The 24,460-nt window shown below is 39.6% G+C and overlaps 1 protein-coding gene across 2 annotated transcripts; it reads left to right on the plus strand.

The window, feature by feature from the left end:
* The first annotated feature begins 743 nt into the window (after positions 1-743).
* FXR1 (FMR1 autosomal homolog 1) lies at positions 744-23,527 on the plus strand. 2 transcript variants are annotated; one of them, XM_039713963.1, is made up of 16 exons: positions 744-898; positions 4,901-4,994; positions 6,200-6,271; positions 7,755-7,903; positions 8,348-8,441; positions 9,302-9,418; positions 9,518-9,688; positions 12,802-12,880; positions 14,013-14,122; positions 14,764-14,850; positions 15,537-15,744; positions 17,304-17,507; positions 18,194-18,394; positions 19,139-19,219; positions 21,544-21,635; positions 22,503-23,527. In XM_039713963.1, the coding sequence occupies exons 3-16, from the start codon at positions 6,257-6,259 to the stop codon at positions 22,671-22,673; spliced, it is 1,779 nt and encodes a 592-aa protein (XP_039569897.1). In that variant the 5' UTR covers positions 744-898; positions 4,901-4,994; positions 6,200-6,256; the 3' UTR covers positions 22,674-23,527. The 2 variants fall into 2 exon arrangements, with proteins under 2 accessions (XP_039569897.1, XP_039569898.1); XM_039713964.1 differs by lacking the exon at positions 19,139-19,219 and having other exon boundaries at positions 850-898.
* The last annotated feature ends 933 nt before the right edge of the window (positions 23,528-24,460 follow it).

Raw genomic sequence — 24,460 nt, forward strand, 5'->3', positions numbered from 1 at the left:
CTTTCTCTGAACATAGCTGTGCAGCTTTCTTACTCCTTTAAAACTGCAGGGTCCTCCTTGACCACCTCTTTGGGCAAATAAGGCTGCAGCAAAGGCAGGAATAGTGTTCTTTTTATCTTCTAATTAATTTTTTCAGCATATCTACCCTCCTTAATCAAAAAATGTAGCAGCTCTAATTTCTGCATGGATACTTGGGTGTAACTCTGTGAGCTTGATCTTTGTCTTTAAGTTTTTGGTATAATGAATGCCCCCTAAATGTAAGCACAAAAAAAAATCCATGAAAAATTGTATTATCTTTGTTTTCCTGGGAGGTCCTGCAGGCGTTTGGCCTCATCCAGTCCCCAATTTAGTACCTGAAAGATGATACCATAACTGGCTGTGTGGCAGCCTCTACTGCCAAATGTGATTCAAACTGGCTGCTGGACTGTTGGGGGGGCACAGTTGTTTAGGATTCAGTTTGTATTGGGAGGAGCACCAGTGAAGCACATAGTGCTGTGCACAGCTGTTGGAATAACTGTCCTTGCCTGGGTCTGTCTCATTCTGTTCCTGTAAGACACCTGTGCACACCTCTGGGCACAGTAAGAAAGTCCTGCTGGTGAGTTCAGTTGGAAATAAGCTGGTCAGATTTGAGCAGTCTTTGGAAGCAGTCCCTGTGCTCTGCACATCTTGGAATAGCCAGCTAAGAATATCAGCAACCTCCTGCAAAGAGTGGGAGTGTGTTTAGGAGCTTTCTGAAAATGGAACCTGAGTGTTAGTGGTAGTCTTAGCTCAGGTTCGGGCTGTATTGAAATTGCTGCCTTTTGGATTTCACATGCATTCTTGTAACAAAAATGTTTTTGTTTTAGGGATTTATCAAGGATGTTCATGAGGACTCCCTCACAGTTGCATTTGAAAACAAGTAAGTATTTTATTTTTAAAATAATTATTTAAATACTAGGTTATTTCAGTTTTGTGCTTTTGCTGTTTTTTTTTTTGTTTGTTTGCCTTTAAGAGGAAGCAGATTTCACTAGATGCAGTTCTGCAAGTACAGGCTCACTATTCTGTTCAGCTTCCATGAACTGCCTTCTTGAATCTCTGTCAGACTTCAGTTCATCAGTTACACAGTCCTGTACATTCTTTGGTATCTTTAGTGCTGCCCATAGGTGTGACATCCAAATTTAATTAACAGAGGAGTCAGTGGTGCAGGCTTGACATTCTTACACAAAAACAGGAAAAGATGGAAAATACCAAAGTACTCAGATGAGCAATTCTGTGTCTGCAGTCTGGAATGCTGACCAGTATTCTTAACCAGAGAAAAGTAAAAATGCCCTGATGGTAATTTTTTTCTTTTAACTGTTGGGATGATAAATATACATATATATCCAGTCAAAAGACCTGTTGTTTTTGAGTGGGAAAGAGTGCAGATCTATTAGCAAATCTTGAAAAAGAATTATTCATGAGGCCCATTTAATATATAAAGACAGCAGTACTGCTGGGAAATTGTAGTGGCAAGCCAAGGATAATCCATGGGTTGGTAAAATACAAATGAGTACCTGTTGTTCAGTGTTCTGACAGATAATACTGTGGATTACCTGGGAGATTTCAGTGCTAATTCCAAATACTCTGTGAGCTACATCCTCTTTCCTGTTTCTCTTGCAGTTACTAGGTGGAGTTCCTATAAAATGTGTCACATTTTGATGTGAAAATTGTTATAACCTTTGCCATCTCTAACCTGTAGATTAGTCTTTGAGCCTTTCTTGAAGAAAGATTGCTGGGTAATAAAGGTAATGCTAGGGAGTATGCAAGTGTGTCTTTATAAACAGTATTTATAATCCTGCTGACATAATCCAAGCTGTGTATGTGTGTGTACCTATATACACATGTGAAAAGCAATCCTTGGGTGGGGGGAACATAAGTAATCGTTGGGTTTACTCTGCAAAACCCAGTGTTTCTTTCTTTCTAACCTATGCTTTCTAGTCCTTTTATGAAGACAGAGGGTGAGGTGGCAGCCATAATTTATACTAACACTGAGGTGGTTATGGAACGTGTGAGTATCTCCTAGGTTTTCATATCCTCACCCCAAAATCCAACAAACAAACAAAAAAATTAAACCCTTTATTCTATCCATAGTCTAAGAAGATGTGATAAATCATGAGTTTGATCTTCAACATCTATATTACTTTCTAAAGAAAAGTAATTACTTATCTTTGCATTTAAGATCCATCCTTTGATGTCAGAAACTAAGTAAGCTAAAGGAAGTGCCAGGGGCTCACAGCAGGAGTTGAGTTGTTGGCAAATGCATTTCTAGTGTTTGGTATCCATATCATCCATGTGTTCTACAGAAAGTCTGGCAGCAGCAGCCATGTTTCAAAAATGATGGGCTGCAGCATATGTGGAGTGTTCTGTTGACTAAAAATAGATCTGATCAGGAAGTGTGTACACAGTCAAATTGTTCTGTGACGTAAATCTGATCAATTCTTATGCTTTTTACAGAGTTAAATTCATAAGGGCTTTAGTGGAACCAAAATTGGCACAAGAGTGTCCTGTGCTGAGAGCATCAGTGTTGTGATAGTGATAATCACTAACAAATACACACATCTCCCCAACAATAGGCAGTCTAAACTGTCACTTTGCATTTTCTGCTATTACTATCCAACCTTTATCTACAGCTATTTTAGGGTTCCCAAAGTTAAGTGTACCAGCACAGACTGCTAATGATGATTCTGTGCCCATAGCAACACTCAGTCTCTGGGCAGGTAGCCTTAATTCTTTTAAGAGGGTAAGGAGGCAAGGAACAAATGCAGAAGCTTCAGGACCTGGAAACTTTTATTACTGTTAGATGGAAAATTGGAGTTTGATGGATCTGCAGTTTCACAGAGGCTCATTGGAGTTTGAAGCAGTTGTATTGCAGGAGAGGCTTCTCTGTTATAAGAAGCAAGAACCTCCTTTTTTTGTGATTTGTGCCCTGTAGCTTAGGCATCAGTTCTGTCAGATGATCTTGGGTAGTTTGTATCCCATCACAAGTAATTTCTTAAAACACCTTGGTTTGCGTTTCACCAGTGAGGTGCTCTGATTCTGGGCTTAGAAAGTTTTGCCACCAAAACTTGGACTCCTATTCTGAGAGCTGAGCCTTCTGTGCACTTTTCCACTGTGCACTTCCTCCACTGGCAGGGAGGGGAAGGAAAAACCCAAGCTGAGATTAGTAACTGTTTGCAACATGGACAATTTAATTGCAACTGATTTTTTTTGCCAGCGCCCTTCAAATTTTCTCAGAAATAGAATGTGATTTAATTAACATTTTGTGGCTGAAATACCTTCCAACCTAAACAGAAGCTATCCGTGTCCTAAAATCCTCAAGGCTGTAGAGGCTGATCCTTGATCCTCTGAGGTCAAGTCCAGCTGTTAGCCCTGCACCTTGGTGTTCACCACTATGGTAGTGCCACATCCATGTGTCCTTGGAACACCTCTGGGAATGGAGATTCCACCACCTTCCTGGGCAGCCCATGCTAATGTCTGACCAACCTTTTAGTGAAGAAATTTTTCCTTCTGTCATTCTAAACCTCCCTGGCACAGCTTGACACTGTTTCTTCTCAGGTCCCTCTGAGCCTCCTTTTCTCCAGGCCAGCCCCCCCCAGCTCCCTCAGCTGCTCCTCATCAGAACTGTGCTCCAGACTCTTCACCTTGTCCTTCTCTGGATGTGTTCTAGCACCTCAGTAATAATCTTCATGCATTTTTGTTGTTTTTCAAACTATAATTAAAAGGAAAAGTTTATTATAATGTCTAGATTAAAACTCTATGATGCGTAGCATCTTTATTAAGTGAGGTATTTGAGTGTAAGCTGTGGTTTCAGAGCAAACATGTAAATGTATCTATCTCTACTGGGAAGTTGCAGAAGTGCCCTTTGCTCCTTATGCTCAGCCTTGTTCTAGTAATGCCGGCTGCTATGCCTGCAGGTTATTAAAAAGTCAGCAAAGCAAGTGACTGGCAATAATCCTTACTGTTACAGGGTGGTTGGTTCTGATTCTCTTGGTGTCTAATGTGAATCAGATGGGCAGAAATGATGGACATTGCAGTGCTTTGACAGATACCATTAAAAGTCCCTCAGATATTCTAAATTAATACAGATTTTTTGAAGGATCTTTCCCCTGGTTTTATTTCAACCTTTAGTCGGATTTCTGACTAAGAGTGAGGAACAGCTGATGGCATTCTGTGACATTCACAGAGTAGAAGGAGAAGGAATTTCAGGAGAACACAGTGGATTTAATTGCTCCAGTAGTCTTCATAAAATGCACTGGAAACATACACTTCTACAAATAAAATACTTTTGTAGAGCCAACTGTAGTAAAACAAATAGACTTGCTGTATAAGGAAGTAAACCTTTATTTTGTATGCCAAGAAATAGTTGGTGTTGATAAGCAGATATAAAGATAAGTTTTGATCTGAATCTGTTACTGGGGAGCATCAGCAAGTTTGCACGTGGAAAGTTTTCTTGATGATTTGAGTCAGATTTTCCTGAAATACATAAAACTTTGGTGGTAAGCAGTTGAAATGTTAAATATGAGGAAGAAATGGATGAACCCCATAGTGGACTGCAAAGCTGAGCTTAAATCTATATAAGGGCTCTATGATTTGAGCAGTACGAATGTTAATTACATCATATAATATCTGTCACTGGAATTTATGATAGCTATTAGTTACATTTTTCAGTTAATTCAAAAATTTTGGTGTTAAATGTCTTCCTAGATACTACTTTTGTCTTGCCATGATTATGTTGTTCCTCTGCTAAAAGATTTTCTTTCTAGCAGTAAGAAAACAGACCTCATTATATGGAAAGAAAGAATTTTAGTGAAACAGAATTCTAAATTTAAAAAAACAATAGGAAAATTTGAGAATTAATGTGTAATGCTTCTTCAACTTGCAGCTGGCAACCAGAACGCCAGGTGCCCTTCAATGAAGTCAGATTACCACCACCCCCTGATATCAAGAAAGAAATTGGTGAAGGAGATGAGGTGGAGGTGAGTGAATGCTCGTGAGCTGTGCTGGTCTGGAATGATTGTCCATTCCAGGCGGTGGTGAGGGGTGTAAGGGCATTACCAAGGTGAAGGTTTAGACTGGAGTATGTCTCTACACATGGGTTTATTAGCATGTCAGTGAAGCTCTGACATTTCAGTTTTCCAACAAAACTGCCAGTGGAAATTTTTTCAAAATCTAAAACTTAAAATAGCTGAGAAGGTTTTAATTCTGACAAAAAATGTAGGCAGTTTTCTTTTTTGACCTGAAATGTAAAGTGTTGGAAATCTTTGATATGAAGATGTAATAAAGGTCCTCCAATAGCAAGAGTTTTAAGCCAAATGAAATGTCTGGTACAGTCTGCTAGGAAACTGTGTGAATTACAGTGTTCTACAGAGAGTGAGTGTTATAGGAGTGATGTATTAAATCTAGAAATCAAAATATGCATGTTCTGTTCCCTGCTCATTCTAGTATCATGAGAGATTCAGTTTAAGTTCTGGGGGTTTTTCTGTACTTGTCCTTAAAATCAAAGTTATGAGTTTCCTTTCCTGAGGATACCGTCAAACTTCTGAGCAACTAGTCTAAGAATAAAATCATAGGTGCTGGGCTTTTCTATTCCTTTATTTGAAACACATTGCCTTTGTTATATGTAAAGGGTTATTTTCTACTTCCTACTGTAAAGCTCATTCAGTCTGCATGCAAATGATTTGGCCTATCAGAAGTGTGTGAGGAGCAGATGAAACCTAAGGATGATAAAACTGGGTTTCAGAAGTCTCTGTTCTATGGCTGGTCATGCATTAACTTAGTAGTGGTTTTTAATGTGGGGTATGTAGTCATGTGATGGCTTGGTTCATTTCAGTAGTTCTTGGTTTATCGAGTGAGCCAAGGACAAAACAAATCTGAATTGTGGAGTTAGTTCTATGTGTGGACTTACAGTTTGTAGACAGTGTTTGAATCTACTGAGGAATTGGCCCCTAAGAAGTGTTTTGCCGAAGTTTTATCTTCCTTTAAAAATTTCCTTTTACTTGTCAGTAATTTATACAAAGGAAGTCTGTTCACAGTCCTTGTAGTGCAAGAAGGATGAGAGTAGAATACGGTTTCATTTTAATGAAAATCAGAAAAGTTGTGTGGTTCTTTCTTCATTACACGTGCACATAAGTGAGTTATGTTTGTATGTGCTTTCAGTGCTTCTTACCACTTTCATTTCCAGGTGTATTCTAGGGCAAATGACCAAGAACCTTGTGGCTGGTGGCTGGCAAAAGTTCGAATGATGAAAGGAGAGGTAAATTATTTTAAAACTTACTGTGATTTCATGCTTTCATGTTACATACAGTAAATAGAAGTTCTTTGTAATGAAAAAGCTGTGAATGAAGTACTACAAATACAAAACCATGACAAAAGAGAATTCTAAGTTGTGACCACTTTGGAATGATCTTTGCTGCATTGCACAGCAGAGGGTCATGCCCTCAGAGCTGAGCAAGTGACTTCCATTATCTGCAGTTTAATTGCTTGAAGGATTGAAGGTATGCACAAGGACAGGATTTCTGACAAACCTACTTTGTGTATTAAACTTGGTGCTGAAAATGAAGTAAAGCACCTCACCTGTGGTTAAAAGGTGTTTGTCATCTGTAAATTAGGCCTAACTATTGCTGTGGGTGGCTGTGGGTTGGTTTTTGTGTATGTGTATGTTTTTACTGAGTGCAGTGGAAGGACGCTGCTTGTTTTGTTTATACATGTGTCAAGTTTTTATTTTACTATAAATAAATGGTTGTTTGCAGCTGCCAAGTAACTTGCAGATTCAGACATTTGAGCATGTAGAGGTGTGGCAGTGTTTGACCCAGTCTCATTAAACCTTTACTTTGTGAAATGAGAGCAAGAGAATTGAACTGTGTTTTGATGCTTTTATTGTATCAGATTCCTAAAACAAAGGAAACGATATTGAGAAAAAATAATTATCCAATTTCTAGTATTGTTTAAAAACTGTCAACAAATATCAACTTTTGTTGAGCTCTGTAAGGCAAGGTGGTACTAAAGACCTACCAGAGGAAGATTCTGTATGTTGACCCAGGTGAAAAAACAGCTCATTAAGAAATCAAGATAAAAGGAGGCAAACTGATTTAAATGATAGCCTATTAGCTACAAATGACAAACTTTCTTAAATGTCACAGAAATTTGAAATTTTTATGTTAGCTTGTTGTGCTGTTTATTTTCAGAAAAAGTCATAGAAGTAAAATTTTTTACCAGTTTTTAATTTCCTAGTTTTTATAGACAAAAAAAATTTTCACCCTCAATTGGCAGTCTAGGATTGTCAAAAAGATGGAGTTTCTGTATTGATTTTGATCTTACATGATTCCCAGGTAGTTTGCCCATTAAATCAGTGGATTCACCTTATTTGTTTTAGTGTTGCAGAGTAGAAATTTCTGTGAAGAAGTGTTCTCTGTTTGATACATTTGAGAATTAGAGCTCCAATAAGCGTTTTGGGTTTTGGAACTTGAACTGAACTAGTGAAAATATTTGAAAGAGAGATGGGCATGAGAAAAATCAATCCGAGGTGTTGTTGTGAGGGACTGAGGCTGTGCTGGTAACAATGCTCTGACTTCAGTGAGGGAACACGGGGATGCTGAAATATATCCATCCTCATTTGTGTAGAAATGTCTAATTGTTTATGTATTCATATTTTGTTCTTCCTTGCTGGTGCTGGTAATGTTACTATGTCTTTGTTGTTCCTTACTGAAGTTCTTATTTTAAAAAAAAAACTCTCCCAGTTTTATGTCATTGAATACGCTGCTTGTGATGCCACTTACAATGAAATTGTCACTTACGAGCGACTGCGACCTGTGAATCAGAACAAAACTGTCAAAAAGAACACCTTCTTCAAGTGCACAGTGGATGTTCCTGAAGACCTGAGAGATGCGTGAGTAGCTCTGCACACTTCAAGAAGGCTTTCACTTTAAGGAAAGGGAAAAAAAAGCCCCTTGGCTTCTGTTTTAGAGGCCGATTTGCAGGTCCATGAAGAGCCTTAAGGGTGATTAGGGCTACAGTAGCTCATTTAGAAACTGCTGACTGGGACCCCTGCTGAGCGTTCAGGGTGGGAACAGAAGGAAGTTCTCAGGTGGGAATTCAGTGCCTGTCCAGGTGATTCACTTCACGGTGGGCCTGTGGGGTTACTGAGACTTTCCAGCTAACCCTGCTGCCATAGAATCCACAGAGAAACTGCAACCATGTTGAGGAGAATTGGAACTTTCCTTTTCCTGAACAGTCCTTGCCATAAACTCCTCAGTGTTCTTGGTCTGATTATCTCATTACATGTTCAGTTTTGATGCAGCTTGTTGAAATAACAGTCATTTTGTCTCCTTAGGTGTGCTAATGAAAATGCTCATAAAGATTTCAAGAAAGCTGTGGGAGCATGTCGAATTTTTTATCATGCTGAAACTGCTCAACTAATAATACTGGTAAGTAATTGTTTCTATATAAATGTTCTATGAATTACCAGTATATTATTTATAAGAAATACGTAGCTGGCTGTATGTGTATATGGAAAATTGTTTAATTTGTCAAGATATGTAAATTGTGAGACATTTAAGTAGATGTATTTAATCTTTGGGTGCAAGGCCTCCAATGTATACAACCTAAATTTAGGAGCAGCTTTGAGTCTCATTGTTTGTATGACTTCTCATTCTCAGCTGAGTTCTGTTTCACTGATTTTAGCAGGTGGCTCAGTGGTCAGTGATCTCCCTCCACTCTGCAGCAATAGCTTTCCCCTCATGCTGCATTACACTGTGCAGTTTGACCCACAGCTGCATTTCCCCTTGGAGAACTGCCCTGGCTCAGTGTAGCCATTAAGGAATTGTTCATTTAGATGCCTCTGTGGTGGTTTTCTTACTGCATAGGGGTGTCCCAGCTTTAGTTTTTCTTCGTAACTCCATTTACTCAGTATTATTACTGAGTATATGTAACTCAGAACCTCACTCTTTAGGATTGTCTTGTCCTTGATTATTTCCTTAGCTCTCTTATTCACACGCATGGTGACAAGTATGTATATGGTAGAAAGATTTGTTTGGGCAACATCAAGGGGAAAGGGTTACTGTGTAATTCAGCAGTAAAGTCTTTAATATAAAACATGCTGTGAGTGAGAGCCAATAGTTGGTGGTGGTGCTGAATTTCTCATGCTTTGTTTTGAGGAGGAACAGTGTTCATGTAACTTCTGGAAATTGAGATCATGTTTATGACTTCGTTTCAATAGGTTCCTGATTTATCCTTTAAGTGTGTATTTTCTTACAAAGCCAAAACTTAGGTTCCCTCTCTTCTGTAGTCTGCCAGTGAAGCAACAGTGAAGAGGGTGAACATCCTCAGTGACATGCACCTCCGCAGCATTCGCACCAAGCTCATGCTGATGTCAAGAAATGAGGAAGCTACAAAACACTTGGAGGTAAAGCCACAACTGTGGCTCTAGTTGCTTGAAACTGAGCTCAGAGCAGTGCATTACAGTGAGTGCACATGGATGAGTCTGCCTTTGTTTTTCCTTCAGTGCACAAAGCAGCTTGCTGCAGCATTTCATGAGGAGTTTGTAGTCCGAGAAGATTTAATGGGACTTGCTATAGGAACACATGGCAGTAACATACAACAAGCCAGAAAGGTTCCAGGAGTTACAACCATTGAGCTTGAGGAAGATACCGGTACTTTCAGAATCTATGGAGAGGTAAGGGGGAACTTTATATGAATCCTTGGAGCATTTCACTCTGTATCTGCACTTAGACTGGTGAGAGCTGTACCCAGAATACACCTCCTGAGTTTTTGTGTGTCTTTGTGCATGTTGACCTGTGGCTTCTACTGCATTTATTTGATATACAAGCCTTTGTTGCAGTGGTGACCTCCATAAGGTGTGTTCTGTCCTAATCACTCCATTTTGCTGTGTATCCTGGGTCAACCTGAGAAAAGTATAATTTCCTACTATTTTACTTGATCATGAGTATGTTTGGGTTTCTTTTCTCCCTCAGAACCTTATTGGGTCTCCTCCTCCCCCCCCTCCACCTTTCATGTGTGTTTTACTGTGTGATGTCTGCTCCTCTGACCTATCCAGATGTGTTAAAGCCTGTATCTATTGCTTCTAACTCTTATATTTTGTCAATTTAATGCTGGCTTTTGCAGAATAATGATTTGCTCCAAGTTTATTCCATTTGTGTGACTGTTCTGAATCTCACAACTGCCTTGAAATATAGTTGGTCCTTGGGCCAAAACAAGGATCCATTGAGGAAGCAGAAGGCTAATGACAAAAATGCCACTGTCACTAGGGCTCTGTCAGAAAACGTTTTGAGGGTTTTTTTCCCTTGTCCCGAACTCTACAGGTGTGACTGAGTCTCTGATGTTAACATGTCTGAAAATCTGTGGTTGTGTCCTGTTTCAGGAGTCTGAGGTCTTGAATTCTGCTCCATCTATGTCAGGAGTAGAACTTGGTTGTGATCAAAGGTTCAAATGAAATTGATCCTATGGAGAGGAGGTCAAACTTCTTTACTTTGCAGTGTCTGAAATTGTCCTTTTTTTGGAAACCTTAAATGCTTCTAGGGTATGAGGCTGGCAGCAGATCCTTCTTTCATCTCCTACTGCCAGTAAATTGCATCTCAATTCCTGAGGAAGAATGGGACAAGTTTAAATGCAGTGGAATATCCAGTGTATTCCAGTTTTGATCTCCTTCATGTGAATGATGTGATGCTGGAACTTGTGGAAAGGTTATGACTGTCACCAGCCTCTTACAGAGGGTCACAGCAATGATTATAAATACCAGATGCCCCCTAAATAAAATGCCTTTAGGCACATCCTGCCTTGTCCTTCGTAGAAGTGATAAGTGCTTCTAAAAATGCCAGGCAGCTTAACTATTCCACATGATAAGGTTTTCAGCATCTGGCTACACTTGCCTGTTCTTTCTGCCTCTCTTCAGCTGCAGTGGGCAGCCAGCCAGGCCCCAATGGCTGAATGCACAGGCAGACAATTTCAGGCTGAGATGTGTGGGTGTAGTGAACCAGTGTTGTTGACATAGCAGTCATGGTCTGAAGGTTTCCTGTAGCTGATGTTTTGCATACAAATAAAAGTTCACTGCTCAGGGCCAGGCTCTCTGAGGGAAGAAACATGGAGATAAGTTTTAAAGACTGTTGGAAACCTCTGTGGATAGAAGAAATCTAAACTGTATGGCATGCTGTTTATGCATTTATCCCTGTCTGGTCAAGGCCATTTTGGTTTCAAGGCCCCTTTCCTGGTTGCCTGAACTTCTGATTGTGATGCCTGTACAGATCCCAGGCCCGTGAACTTGTTTGAACAGTGTAGCTTGGACTACTTTTGAAAACTTGTGCTTCCCAGAGAAGGAAAGCTGTGTCAGAAATAGAAAAGTTTCTCTTAGACCTTCATTACTGTTAAAATGGAATTACAGTCAATTCTCGTGCAGTTCTTACACTGGTAGGTATAATGCTGAGTTTAGAAAAATATCCTGCATTTGATTTTTCTATTACACTCTTTGGTAGCATAGACATGTCTTGATTGTTTGGGCTGCTGTGTGAAGTAATGAGAGCATCAGTGGGCATGTAGGCTGCAAATCAGAATTAACAAAGGTAGTTGTTAGTGGCTGGAATCCTGTGAGGTCTTTAATCCATATTCTACTACAAGGAGCTGAGTACCTTATCTGAGTTACACAGGTTGTACTCACATAAAAATCCTGAGTGCCCATGACAAGTGTAGAGAGGCTTATGGGTGCACTGGAGAGCTGTAGCTATGGCAGTTGTATGTTTTCTTGTTCTGACTCTGCTTCTGTAAATGCATTCACAATTCCTTCCTCTTTTTTTGGGAAGGAATTGATAAACATACTCTTTGCTTAATTGTGTCTCTTTGTAGAATTCATTGAGGATAAAGAATTGCTAGCATGTGTTAAGTTTGTATCATTTGAGCAGTTGCCCTACAAATACAGCATAACCTCTGCTCCTCACAGTGGCTTCCTGTTCATCTGTTTCTTCTGCTTGATCACTGCTTTCATTATCTTGAAATCCAATTTGGCCATGTTTCTTTTGCCATGATTTTGACCTCTGCCAGAAGTAGAGGTTTATACATTTTCTTCTTCTAGGATTTGCCTGATTTGATTAAAAGGTGCAGGAGCTGGTGGTGCTCTCATTTCACATATTGCCTCAAAATGACAGATGAAAGGGCTGAAGCATTAATGTAAAATGGAAATTGTGCTCTTAAGCTGTTGTTACTGACTAGATTCTGATATTCTTTCCTTAATTCTAGACTTCTGCTGTTGCTAATTTGAAGCCTTGTTTCTTGTTTCAGCATCTCAATTAACTCAGTTGATTTTCGTCATTTAATAATAAAGCTGCAAGAGAGCATTTACAGGAGTTCTCCCCAGTAACCAGAGCCACTGTCCTAGCCTGGAAAGCATTGTAGATGAACTGTGGCCAGAAAGCAGCATTCTGGAAAGAGAGTGCCCTGGTTGTAAAATCACTGATGGTGTTTGCTCAAAGCCCCATCCTACCTGGCCTATGAACTCTACCAGGGATGGGGGATCCATTTTGATATCTCAAAACATCTTGAAATAACATGAAAAAAAAGTTTTATTCATTACTGATGTTTTGCTTTTCTACTGAATTTTGTCTCTGGGCATTTCACTCAATTTTTCCTTTATGATTTAGTTGAAAACTAGATTAATCTTGTCTTTATTATTTTCTTTTCACAAATAAGTTTGGTTGGAAGACTGGCAACTGTTGCTACAAGGTTTTGTTCTTAACATTCTGTATTCACAAATAAATTCCATTTCTTTAAATTTATTTCCAGACTGCTGATGCAGTAAAAAAGGCCAGAAGTTACTTGGAATTTGTGGAGGATTTTATTCAAGTTCCCAGAAACCTTGTTGGTATGTAATTCTGCTAAAACTTGAAAAGTTGGGAAAAGGGAGCCTAATTATAACTTTGCAGAGAGGATTTAGGTGCCAGTACAATATTTGATTTCTCTATTTCAGTAGAAGGTGATTAATCTTTTAGAACTGTATGTATCTGAATTATTATGAAATTTGATATAGTTATGCTGCATAATACTTTATCAGGATTTTAGTACTTAAATTGACTTGATTATACACTTGTACTGCCTAATATTTGTAGTTCAGATTCTAGTGAGAAAACATGCTCTACTAAATTGGCTTCTTAAAAGCTAAATTCCAAAGTTTAATCTGGGAATACTCCAGCTGAGTTGCAAGAATGACACGAGACAGTTCTCCTGTACTGCTCCCTCCTGGTTGGGGTTTGTCACCGGTGGTGGTTGGATGCTGGTGAGCTCCTGTATAAATCAGCAGTGCTCAGAGGTCTCGGCCTCAGTCTCAAAATAAACCTTTTTCCATGTTGCAGCTTTATGAAGGTGCAGCATAGGCTGGTAGGTTCTGTACTGAAAATCACCTGAAGGTGTGAGGTTAATTATGTTCCACTTGAAAACACAAACATCTTCCCCTAGTCCAGTCTTCACAGGGAACTTTTTTCCTCTTCCCTCATTCTCCTTCCTTTATCCTGCTTTTTACTCAAGTCTGGCAGCTCCCTGCTCCCCGTGCCCAGCTTGTGGGCAGTGTGGGCATGGAGGCAGTGTTAAAGTTGGAGGTGTTGTACCTGATTGAACAGCTTGGATTATCCAGAGAAGTTAAAACCCAGGCTTTAGCCTGCTGTCGTTTGGGGCTTGGAGCCTGCATATTATAAATAAGGGCATTTAAATAATTCATGTGCAAAGTCCCATAACTTAGACTTTCAAGGTTTTAGAACTTGACCAGAAACTCTTGTGCCATTTTACTCTTGGTTTGGTTCTATTGGAAGCCTGTGTTCAGTGGTGATCTTCATCACTGCTTGTCATTCTGCATATAGAGAGAGTTTAATTTTAAAGGTTTTTACCCATTTTTTCTGACATAGTGTGGGGTATTTTTTGGGGATTTTATGTATAAAATACCAATAAACATGTTAAAAGACTTTGACCATGGGTGCAAAATTAACCATTCTTGCCCTCTGAAGGAAAAGTTATTGGAAAAAATGGAAAAGTGATTCAGGAGATTGTAGACAAGTCTGGAGTCGTCAGGGTGAGAATTGAAGGAGACAATGAAAATAAGCTGCCCCGTGAAGATGTAAGTATTTCATTCTTCCTGCTGTCACTAGGTTTATTTTCTAACCCAGTTTTATTTCCCAACCTGTGGATATAGAGAGCATTAGTTCTAAACTAGCATCTTGCAGTAGATTGTATAAAAAGTAATTCAAGGAAGGTTTTTGCTGCTGAAGGAAGAGGTTTTGGGGTTTTTTTTTTTTCTCTTTCTCCTACATGTACTTGGGCTATGTAACTAATGTGGGATTGTTAGTGTTAAAAGTGTCTGCATACTTTAAATAGATAAGAACAAAAGGGAAAAGCTTGTAAAGGTGCTTGGTCTTAAAAAGTTGGTTTAATGAACCACCTTCTTGGTAAACTGTGGATGCTTCTATACACCTGTTGTGCTAAACACACCCAGCATGTGTTGCATGAATATGAACACGGGATGTCAGGTTACCTCAGCTCCAGAACAGGTTGTTGGGAAAGCTGGACAGTCTGAAGCCATTGCTGTCACCCCAGCCTGAGCCATTTCTGGATGTCTTTGCAACCAAAGGCTCAGTTGCTGCCCTTGTTTAGCTCACTTGGGTAATTTAAAACAGCTCTTTTTATGTAATTTAAACAGAAAGCATTATTTCAGTGATAATGTTCTCCCTGATAAAAAGCTTTGATACTTTGTTCCTGTAGGGAATGGTACCATTTGTATTTGTTGGTACTAAAGAAAGCATTGGGAATGTCCAAGTTCTGTTGGAATATCACATCGCATATCTAAAGGTGAGTGTGTTTTGGGAGAGAGAATCTATGGAGGAAACTTGGGTTGAAGTATTTTTGGGCAACTTTGGTGCTATTTGCAGTTATTAAACTATTCCTCTGTGTATCAGGATTTAAAGCTTGGTGCCTTGAGCCCACCCTTTGCCCATGGGTATCATGGGCGTGTAAATACCTTGTCATGGTTCAAAGAATCAGACTGTAAAGAATGGGGCTTTAAGGGACTTCTGGGAACTCAAACAGAATTTTTTGCCTGTGTTTGAGTTCTGCTGTTGTCAGGTTAATGCTCTGTGGTGGAAGGATGGAATTTCCAATAGAACACCAGTAATACAGTATGGTATTAAACAGTTACCTGTTTAGATTGTGTTGCTTTGTGATGTTAACAGAGATTGAGTTTGCATTGTGTTCTATCATCAGTTTGCTTTTTTTTCTCCTATATTTTACTGAACAGTAATTAACAAAGGTAGTAGTAGTCTTAAAGCTAAGCTTTCTGCATAGTGGTGAAAGTTTTTAGATCTCTTCTGAAACTCAGGCATAACTCATCTTGAATTTCATTATTTGTAGTCGCCTTCCAGGTGGTGTTAATTGTCCCAGAGGAATGATTATTTTCAGTGTGGCTGGGTGGGGGATGGTGTTTTGTGAGGGACGTTTGTCAGCAGCCTTTTCCATGGTTTTTGTTTCGTTGTACGTAGGAGGTAGAACAACTACGACTGGAGCGGCTCCAGATCGATGAACAGCTGCGGCAGATTGGGATGGGCTTCAGGCCCTCCTCGGCTCGAGTTCCTGAGAAGGAGAAGGGTTACACCACTGACGAGAGCACCCTCTCCTCAGTGCAGGGCTCCAGGTCCTACAGCGGGCGGGGCAGGGGCCGCAGGGGCCCCAATTACACCTCTGGCTACGGTGAGTGCCTTGGGCGAGGCCTCGGGATACCTTGGAAGTCAAAACTGTCTCTGGATTTCTTTGTCTTCGGTGTGCTTGAGTGAAGATAGAGTTGGAAGTTCAGAATTGCTGTTTTGTTTTGTTCGTAGTTCAAAACACCTTGTTAGATTTGCAGTCTTGATGTTAATTTAAAAACTGAAAAAATTACCAAACTGAGCTCTGGAAACACCTTGTTTTCCATGCTAGTTACTTAAGTGACATCATTAAAGCTGGGAAGAAAGCTAGAGATGCTTTTCAGGAGACAAACATTTTAAAAATAATCCGAAATGAGCATTATCTGTTTTGGCTGAGAAGGAGAAAAATTGCTTGTCTGTGATCATGGCCATCTTACCACTATATTTCTGAAAAGTGAATCAAAATGATTTAAAATGGAGACAGCACAAAATCCTGTGGGTTTTATAATTTGGTCAGGGACTAACTGGATTTGTTTTCAGGTGATGCATTTCGCAATTAAAAAGCACTGTTCAGTTCCTGACAGGTGTGGACATCCCCACCTAGTCCAAATGGAGACACTGCATTTCTTATAAAGACATGTTTCACAAAGAAGAGCAATGCTGTTTTTTCAATACAGTAAATTCCTCTGGATATCTACATGTAGTTCAGTTCTGTTAAAAAAATCAGACACTTTTTGGGTTTTACAGTCTGTCCCTGGCTATAGCTTCCTCGATCATGCCAGGTGTTAGTTGTGTTGATTCTGATGATGATGTTCATAGCATTTTTTATTTCTCAGTGAGCTGACTGAACTGTAAGGAAACTTGTTCACTTTGCTTATACAGACACACTGTGATTTGGAAAACTTAAAGTATTTTTTTTCCTCCCAAAATGGCAAGAATCACATTTAAGCCATATGGGTCTAAAACTTTATATTCCAGGCTGGGTATTGGGGGGAGTTCCTAGATACCTAAAATGAAGAGTAGGTGTTGGGTTTTCAGGTAGTAAAAGTCTCTGTGGGTTTGGGTACTCGGAGATGGCTGGATGTTACAGATGCTGTTTGATATAAACAGTGAAATTGTTCAAGCAGCATTACAGCATCCAAAAGGGGTTGCTTAGCAACAGCCATGGCTATAAGGTGGCAAAGTTGTCCTTGGGAATTTCAGAGAAGTTGCCTAGAAACTGCACCAAATGCCTGCAGTGTGTAGACAAAGACAGGAAACATTGCTAAATCCTTGGTTTATCTGTGTACAGAAATTACAGATTTGCTGATCGTTCAGCCATTATTTCACATGTTACTATAAACAAACTAAAATTGAGAATCTTATTTAAGTAGCTTCCGATTTGTATTTTGTGCTCATATATTTTTATATAGGAGTATATATAAACATTAAAATATATCTATGATTGTGTACTTGTGTGTGTATTAGTATTTTTATTTTTATATATTTATGTATTTTATTGTTTTTAAAGATAACATACATAAATAACCAGCTGTGCTGGCTGAAATAGTTCTGTGAGGATATGAAACCAGAATATAATCCCCAAATTCATACTAATTTCCAATTTTCTTTTCCTTCTCATACAAGGTACAAACTCTGAGCTCTCTAATCCCTCTGAAACAGAATCTGAGAGAAAAGATGAACTTAGTGACTGGTCCTTGGCAGGAGAAGATGACAGGGAGAGCAGGCACCAACGTGACAACAGACGCCGTCCTGGGGGACGAGGACGTAGCGTGTCTGGAGGCCGTGGGCGTGGGGGACCTCGTGGTGGAAAGTCATCCATTAGCTCTGGTACTGTCTTCCAAATGGGTTTTGAGAGTTTCTTCCTGGCAATTTTCTGTATAACCTCTTATTCTTTTAAAATACTCCATTCTTACGTTATGATCTTAATACCTTGGGATTTCAATGCAGTTGTGTGGTAGCTGAGTCATACAGAGTGTTTTAGGTTTTTGTTTATTTTCTGTTCACAGTGATCTTAATTTCCTTCCTTTACTGCTCACAAATAATAACATTATTAGAAAAGTTGGTATATCTTTGGCATGTTGTCTATGGCTATCTTTTGAGGTAAGCTTATGTTTAGATACAGAATGAAAGAGGAAATCATTGGTTGGAAGTCAGGTTTTATCAAAATCTGTGCTAATATAACACTGGAAGTGTCAGAATCACCACACAACCACAGAGTGTAAGGTATGTTTCATATACTTAGTAGTTTTGAGTAAAAGGTCTCTAAATGTCACCTTGGAAATCTTTGTGGTTAAACAGTGCAAGTGCAGATTGGGCTGTTGTGGTGCCCCAAATTGTTACTTTTGGGTTAGAGTCAGAGAATCCAGTTTGAGATCAAATACTTCAGCTCTGTGTGCTGCACCTTTCCTTAAGGTTGCTTTGTAGTTTGAAACTTTCAGGCACAGCTGTAAGTCAGCCTGGAAATGGTTACACATCTCTAGAGTATCTTAGGTGGACACTTTGTGTTTGTTTAGTGCTTAAAGACCCGGACAGCAACCCGTACAGCTTGCTGGATAACACAGAGTCAGACCAGACCGTGGACACGGACGCCAGCGAGTCCCACCACAGCAGCAACCGCCGCAGGAGGTCACGCCGGCGAAGGACTGATGAAGATGCTGTTCTTATGGATGGGATGACAGAGTCTGATACAGCTTCTGTTAATGAGAATGGTTTAGGTATGTAAATGGTTGGATGGTAGTCCCAGAGCAAGCTAAAAACAAATGTGTTGTCCCTGTAAGTGTAGTGAAGCCCTTGTTTGTTTTTGTAAGTGACAAATCGTTGTTCTGTTCAAGGTTGTTGTCTGATTAAAGAAAGACTCCCTCCGTGGCAGTGCCATGGAATCTTCTGTTTACTGAGCTCCACTAGCCTTTTCATGTGCCTTTTTTTTGTAAAAATTGTCTGATGGAGACACCAAAGACTTGACTTGTTGTTTCCCATTGCACTGCTGCTTTGATAGAAACAGTACTGTCAGATCCATATTTTGTTTTGTCCTTGGTAATCTCAGTCTTAGTGTGGGAAAGCTCCTTAAGTAGCTGTTAATTTGTCTACCCGGCTTCTACTTAAGAACTTTCCTTCAGTAAATTCTCTCGATTCTCACTGGGACGAGAATACAATTGTTGCCTAATGTAGAAAAAAAACCCTGGGTTATGTTGCTAAAATTTGACATATGGTTACTTAATAAATGAAATATGAGGTCATTAAGCACGTGCCTAAATGTTTTAATGAACCAAGAACAAAAAGTAAAATCTAGCTTTTGTGTTACTGTGTATGCTTTCAGTATAAAATTTTCTTTTAGCTTTTCTGTCTTACTTAGTCTCTGTCTTTAACAGAAGCCATTTTAATTGCCCCATGCTGAAACTGCTGAAGAATTTATTTATTTTATGATCAGAAATAGTTCATTATAAACTTTGCAATTGCAGATGATAGTGACAAAAAACCCCAGCGACGCAATCGTAGCCGCAGGCGTCGCTTCAGGGGTCAGGCAGAAGATAGACAGCCAGGTAATTCGAGTGGAGCTGTGGGTAATCTCAGGTCAAAAGCATGAGAGAATGTTGTGTCTGCTGTTTTACATAGAGCTGCATAATATCAAAAGGTTACTCAATAACTAATAAGACTACTAGATAAAGATCAAAGACTTTTCTTCTACTAGGAAAACTTCTAAAATCTGTCTAATGAAACTAATTGATGTCTAACTTTTTGCTTGGACATACGAGTTACGCTTCTGATCCCGTTCTCACTGAAGTCAATGGCCAACGGGCTGTTGAGTTCTGTGGTCCAGGATCACGACAAACATGAAGGTTCATGGTCTGCACTCACTGCATCTGTGCGCTTGCACTGACTGGGACACAACCTTTTCAGCACTGGCTGAGCAGCAGTGTTGGAGGGGCAGGATGTGGGTCCTGGCAGAGCTCAGTGAGGGAACTCAGGTGGGGTTTGCCAGCCCCACACCTGCATCACACTGCTGCTCTCAGTCCTTGGCTGTTGGGAATAGTTGAAGTCATCTGCAAATTGAGGGTGGGAAGGAGGAGGAATTTAAGTGAAATTGCATGTTTCCAATTTTTTGTTGTTGTGGCTTGTTGCATTTCTTTTGTGTGTACTAACACTTGAAATGTTAAAGGTGAACTGGCTAATTATCAATACAATGCCCTGTTTAGAAAATGCTTGTATATACATGGCACAGGGTAGTAACAGAAGGTCTTCTAGATTGACAGGTTCAAAATTTCACCCATATTTGTCTTCCTTGTATCTGTGGTTCTCATACAACATTTAATTAAGAAGAAAAAAGTTGTTCTATTGTGCTGAAACTTGGGGGAAGGAAAAAATCAAACACCCCACCCTCCTAAAAAACCTCAAACCCACACATTTCTTCTCAACATCCCAGTTTTCATAGCAGTGATTTGTAAAGGGGCAGAAAAGTGAAAAGGATTTCAGCTTTTATTTCTAAGAAACTTATCTCAGCCAGCAATGTAAAGGAATGTTAGTCATTTCTAGAAAACCATGGGAATTCTTTTAAATCTTAAGTATTCTAAGAACATAACAACATTTCCCAAACAAGATTTCTCTGATGTCTTTGGTAAAATACTGTAATAATGTAAAGTCTTTCTAAATACCTAGTAAGTGTGAGTGAAATTAAGACAGAAGGAACTCTTCCCTTCTTCCCTCCCAATGCCAACTACTGTATTTGTCACTTAGCTGTATCATTTAATTTACATTGCTGTATGTCATGGTGCCTTATTCATAGAGGAATATTAAGAATGCACTGTGTGCATGAAACATGCTTCCTGTTTACTAATATTAGAGGCATTGGGTTCAAAACCTCATTTAAAAAAAAAATTACTTGTGCAGAAACTGTTCAGCCTTTGAGTTCAGGAAGGACCCAGTTGTAACAAGTCCAGTTACTGTAACAGAAAATTCATCTGTTGTAGTTCCAAGTCTGATTTGTATTTCATGCACAGTCATTCCTAAATCCAGAAAAATAGCTCACCTGATACACTAAATATAAATGACTTTGCAGTTCAGTAAATGGTAATGCTTGCCAACCCTAATGAGCTCAGAGATACAAGTGTGTATCTAAAGTTGCAGTAATTTGTATTGTAAGGGTAGAACTGAGTCTTGGTGTGGTTACAGGAGAGCAGGATCAGAAAAAGCCAGGCTACAGAACACATGTTGAGGTGGAAAGGAGAGGTCAGAGGGGCCCTGGCTGTCCCCAGTGGCACAGGCACAGCTGTGCTGCCCCCGGGCTGGGCTGGCACTGCCTGTGCCCACACACCCACAGCAGCACGGCCGAGCCAGGGCACAGTGCTGCTGGCACTGTGAGTGCCTCAGGGACGGCCACTTCCCTGCTCAGTCACCTCGTGATGTACCAAAGATTTGATGCCACATCATCCTAAGTGATTCCAGGCTCTGACCTGCCCCAGTCCTGGGCACTGTTGAAGTGTCTTCATTTCATTTCATTAGTGTGAAATTCTTCACTACTCAGCTCATGAAACCCCAGTCACACACACACACAGTCTGCAGTTCAAAGAGCTGCAACCAAATCTCTTCAAACTTAGTACAGAGAGCCCTTCTCCAATAAATTCTGCAATTGGACCAAAATTGGTTTTATTAAGAGTCCACCTTCAGATCATTGTTACCACTGATTTTAGTGAAAATTGTTTTTAACAGAAACAAATTGATCCTTGCTGTGTGGTTGATAACCTGTAAGTGTGAAGGCCTTTTGTGAGATGTCTCCCAGTTAGAGCATAACTTGTGCAGAAAAGACATGAAGGTGCATGGTGAATTGACTGCTGATGTGAGCATCACTGTGATTTTTTTCCTTGAACAGTAACAGTAGCTGATTATATATCACGAGCTGAATCTCAGAGTAGACAGAGAAACCCTCCAAAGGAGACAGTAGCCAAAACCAAGAAAGAAACGGTAAGATTTTTTTAATGTGCATTTCCTTTTTTCTCCTCCCTTGCAGCAGAAGAGTAAAGGCATGAAGGCTTTAGTTAGCTCATCATTTGACTACAAGTGCATTTGATTTCAAGAGCAAATCATTGAAAGCAAAAAGGCCCCAGAGTAAAGAGAACTGACAACAAGTTATCATCTGTTGTTGCAGATTTTAGGGACCAAATTAAGTTTGCACACATTTTTAAAGTATTATATTTAGTAGTGTTGCATTATGTAATAAAATATGAAAATTGCCCATGGTAAGTCTTGAGAACTATTCCTTAAAACATTTTAGGGATAGAGGATACTATATGGCATTTTTAGTGACTTGTATAAACTATTTTAGAAGGAATTAATTTTACAAAAATTGTATGGTTTTGATCCTTTTTCCTTAAAGGATCAGAAGGGCATTACATTATCCTGGAAAACAATCACAACTGAATAAAGCAGAATTTCTTTCCTTCTAAAGTACCAATGTATTGCCGCAAGTTATGTAAGAAAGATCCATTAGCAAGATGTCATCTTGCTACAGACTTCAAAAGTGAGGGTGTAAATCTCAGTTTTTCAGTAAACTCCTTCATGGGTTTAGACAAATAGAAATAAATAAGCATTCTGGGTGTGCTGGGGGTGTGCAGTCCTGGGTTACGTTGGCATGTTTTCCTCAAAGTGGCAGATACAGAAATGTGCTATAAACCACAAGGTAAGTGATCAGATGCTTTAAGTGACAGGATACAGGCACAGACAGACAAGAGATGTTCCCTTGTGCAAAGCTGCTGTGTGAGCCAGAGGGAAACTGAGATTGCACTCTGTATTGTCATGTTTTTAATACTCCCCTCTTGTTGTTCTTGCAAGGCAAAAGACGCGATTGATGAAAACAGCCCTTCTGAAAAGGCAGTGAATGGTCCTGCCACCACCTCTGGGGATGAGCCTTCTAAACTGCAGCACAGCCCTGATGAAAAGAAAGTCACTGTTCAGGAGGATGGAAATAATCAGGAAGAAGCAGTGCTGAATGGTGTTTCATAAACTGAAGTTCCTAGTTTACAGTTCTTTTACATTACATTTAAAATAGTGCTTGTATAAGCTTGCCAAAGATAGAATATGGATCGCCAGTCTTGACACCGCACTTTCAGTTCCTCCATTTTGGAATACAGAAAGGGGAGGGATCCTGGAGAAATCATATGTTAAACATACTTTGACACCTACTGTGTTATAAATATATCATCAGATGTGCCTTGAGATAGTATATGTAACATTTAAATAAACAAAATTGCTGGCTATAGGAAATGTTATTTTGTTTTCAAAATACGGCAAAGATGTGAGGGGGATCCCTAACATAATACTCTTTATGAAAGCATTAGCTGCTTTTGTTACATTTTTAATAATATGCAACCACTTCTTCACCTGAGGAATACTAGAAAGAAATGCAGTCTAAAATATTTTGCACTGAAATGTAATTTCTCCATTAGTTTAGTCTGGAAACTGGTCTGTTTTAATACATGTTTTTTAAATGCTGTATGTAGAGGAAAAATCTGCAGACCACTGGAATGCATTTGTTAAATTCTCATAATCTGCAGGGATACTGGGTGACATTGGCAGTGACTGTTCTACATTGAGGCTTTGTTTGGTTTATTTATTAAACTGTACAGTATTTAAAAATCAAACATAGCTTTAGTTAACACTAAGATGAATTAGTCATGTCCATTAAGACATAACCTGAACTACTGAAAAGATCAATTTCCAGAAAGTTTATTCTGTATAAACTACATATGTTAGTCCTTAGTAGAGTATTTTTATTTTTGTTTTTGGTTGTTTGATGTGCAATATGTTTTTTTTGTATGCTGGTAGTAAAAGAAAATAAACTTTGATCTTCCATCTGTTGACTGTTTCTATCAGAAATTTAAATTACTATTGACTTTAAGGTTTTCAAGCTACTGACTAACAATGGAAACCTACTCTTGAGGCAAGCTTGAACCTTGAACTCTTTTTCATAAGTTTCTAACATGCTGATCTTCCTTTTGTTAAGGCAGTGGTGTCAAACACCAGTTAACAAGTCTAAAATCAGACTCCTTACCTTGGAGAATTGCATAACCTGACTAACATATATAGGCATTAATGCAGATGTAGTTTTTGATTAGTTAAAGCATGGCACACCCCCACATCTTTCAGGTACATGAGCCAGTAAGCACAGAACAGGTGTGGAAAAGCAGCTGGGTAGCAAGGAGGTGAAGAAATCAGAGCAAAGGGCAGTGTTGAAATTGTACTAACTGAATGAAAAAAATTGTCTTGCCTGATTCTGTCAGAAGGATAAAACCAAGAGTTCCTACTCAGCTGCTCTGCCTGACAGAGCTACAGCCAAGCTGGCCCAAGCAGCAACCTGAGCATGCACTTTGTCATGGGACTGCAGTGTTGGACACTCAGCAACAACATTCCCTCTGGGAGAACACACCCAGTTAAAAGCTGGAACTGAAGTGTGCACAAGTATCTCAGCTGATGGGGCAGGCACAGGCTTGGAGAAAGTTAAACATGTTATGTAATAAGTGTTTGGCTGGGAAGTGCTTAAGTACAGAAACATTCTGCATACAGCTTGGCCTGTGCTGACTCCTCCAGAGATCTGGCTGTCCTTCACCCTGCTTTAAATTCTGTAGCACAGCAAAATGACTGCCTTTCTGGGGAGGTTGTAATGTTAAGGATTACTGTGGTAATCCTTCCTGAACAGCCCAGAACTCATCCCCAGCAATGCTGTGGCACAGCAGGCAGCACTCCCAGGCTGAGATACTTCCAGCAGCACTCCCAAGGCCAGGTTCTGGCAG

This window comes from Passer montanus, unplaced genomic scaffold, assembly GCF_014805655.1.
Source record: "Passer montanus isolate IOZ18808 unplaced genomic scaffold, ASM1480565v1 scaffold29, whole genome shotgun sequence".
Lineage (NCBI taxonomy): Eukaryota > Metazoa > Chordata > Aves > Passeriformes > Passeridae > Passer > Passer montanus.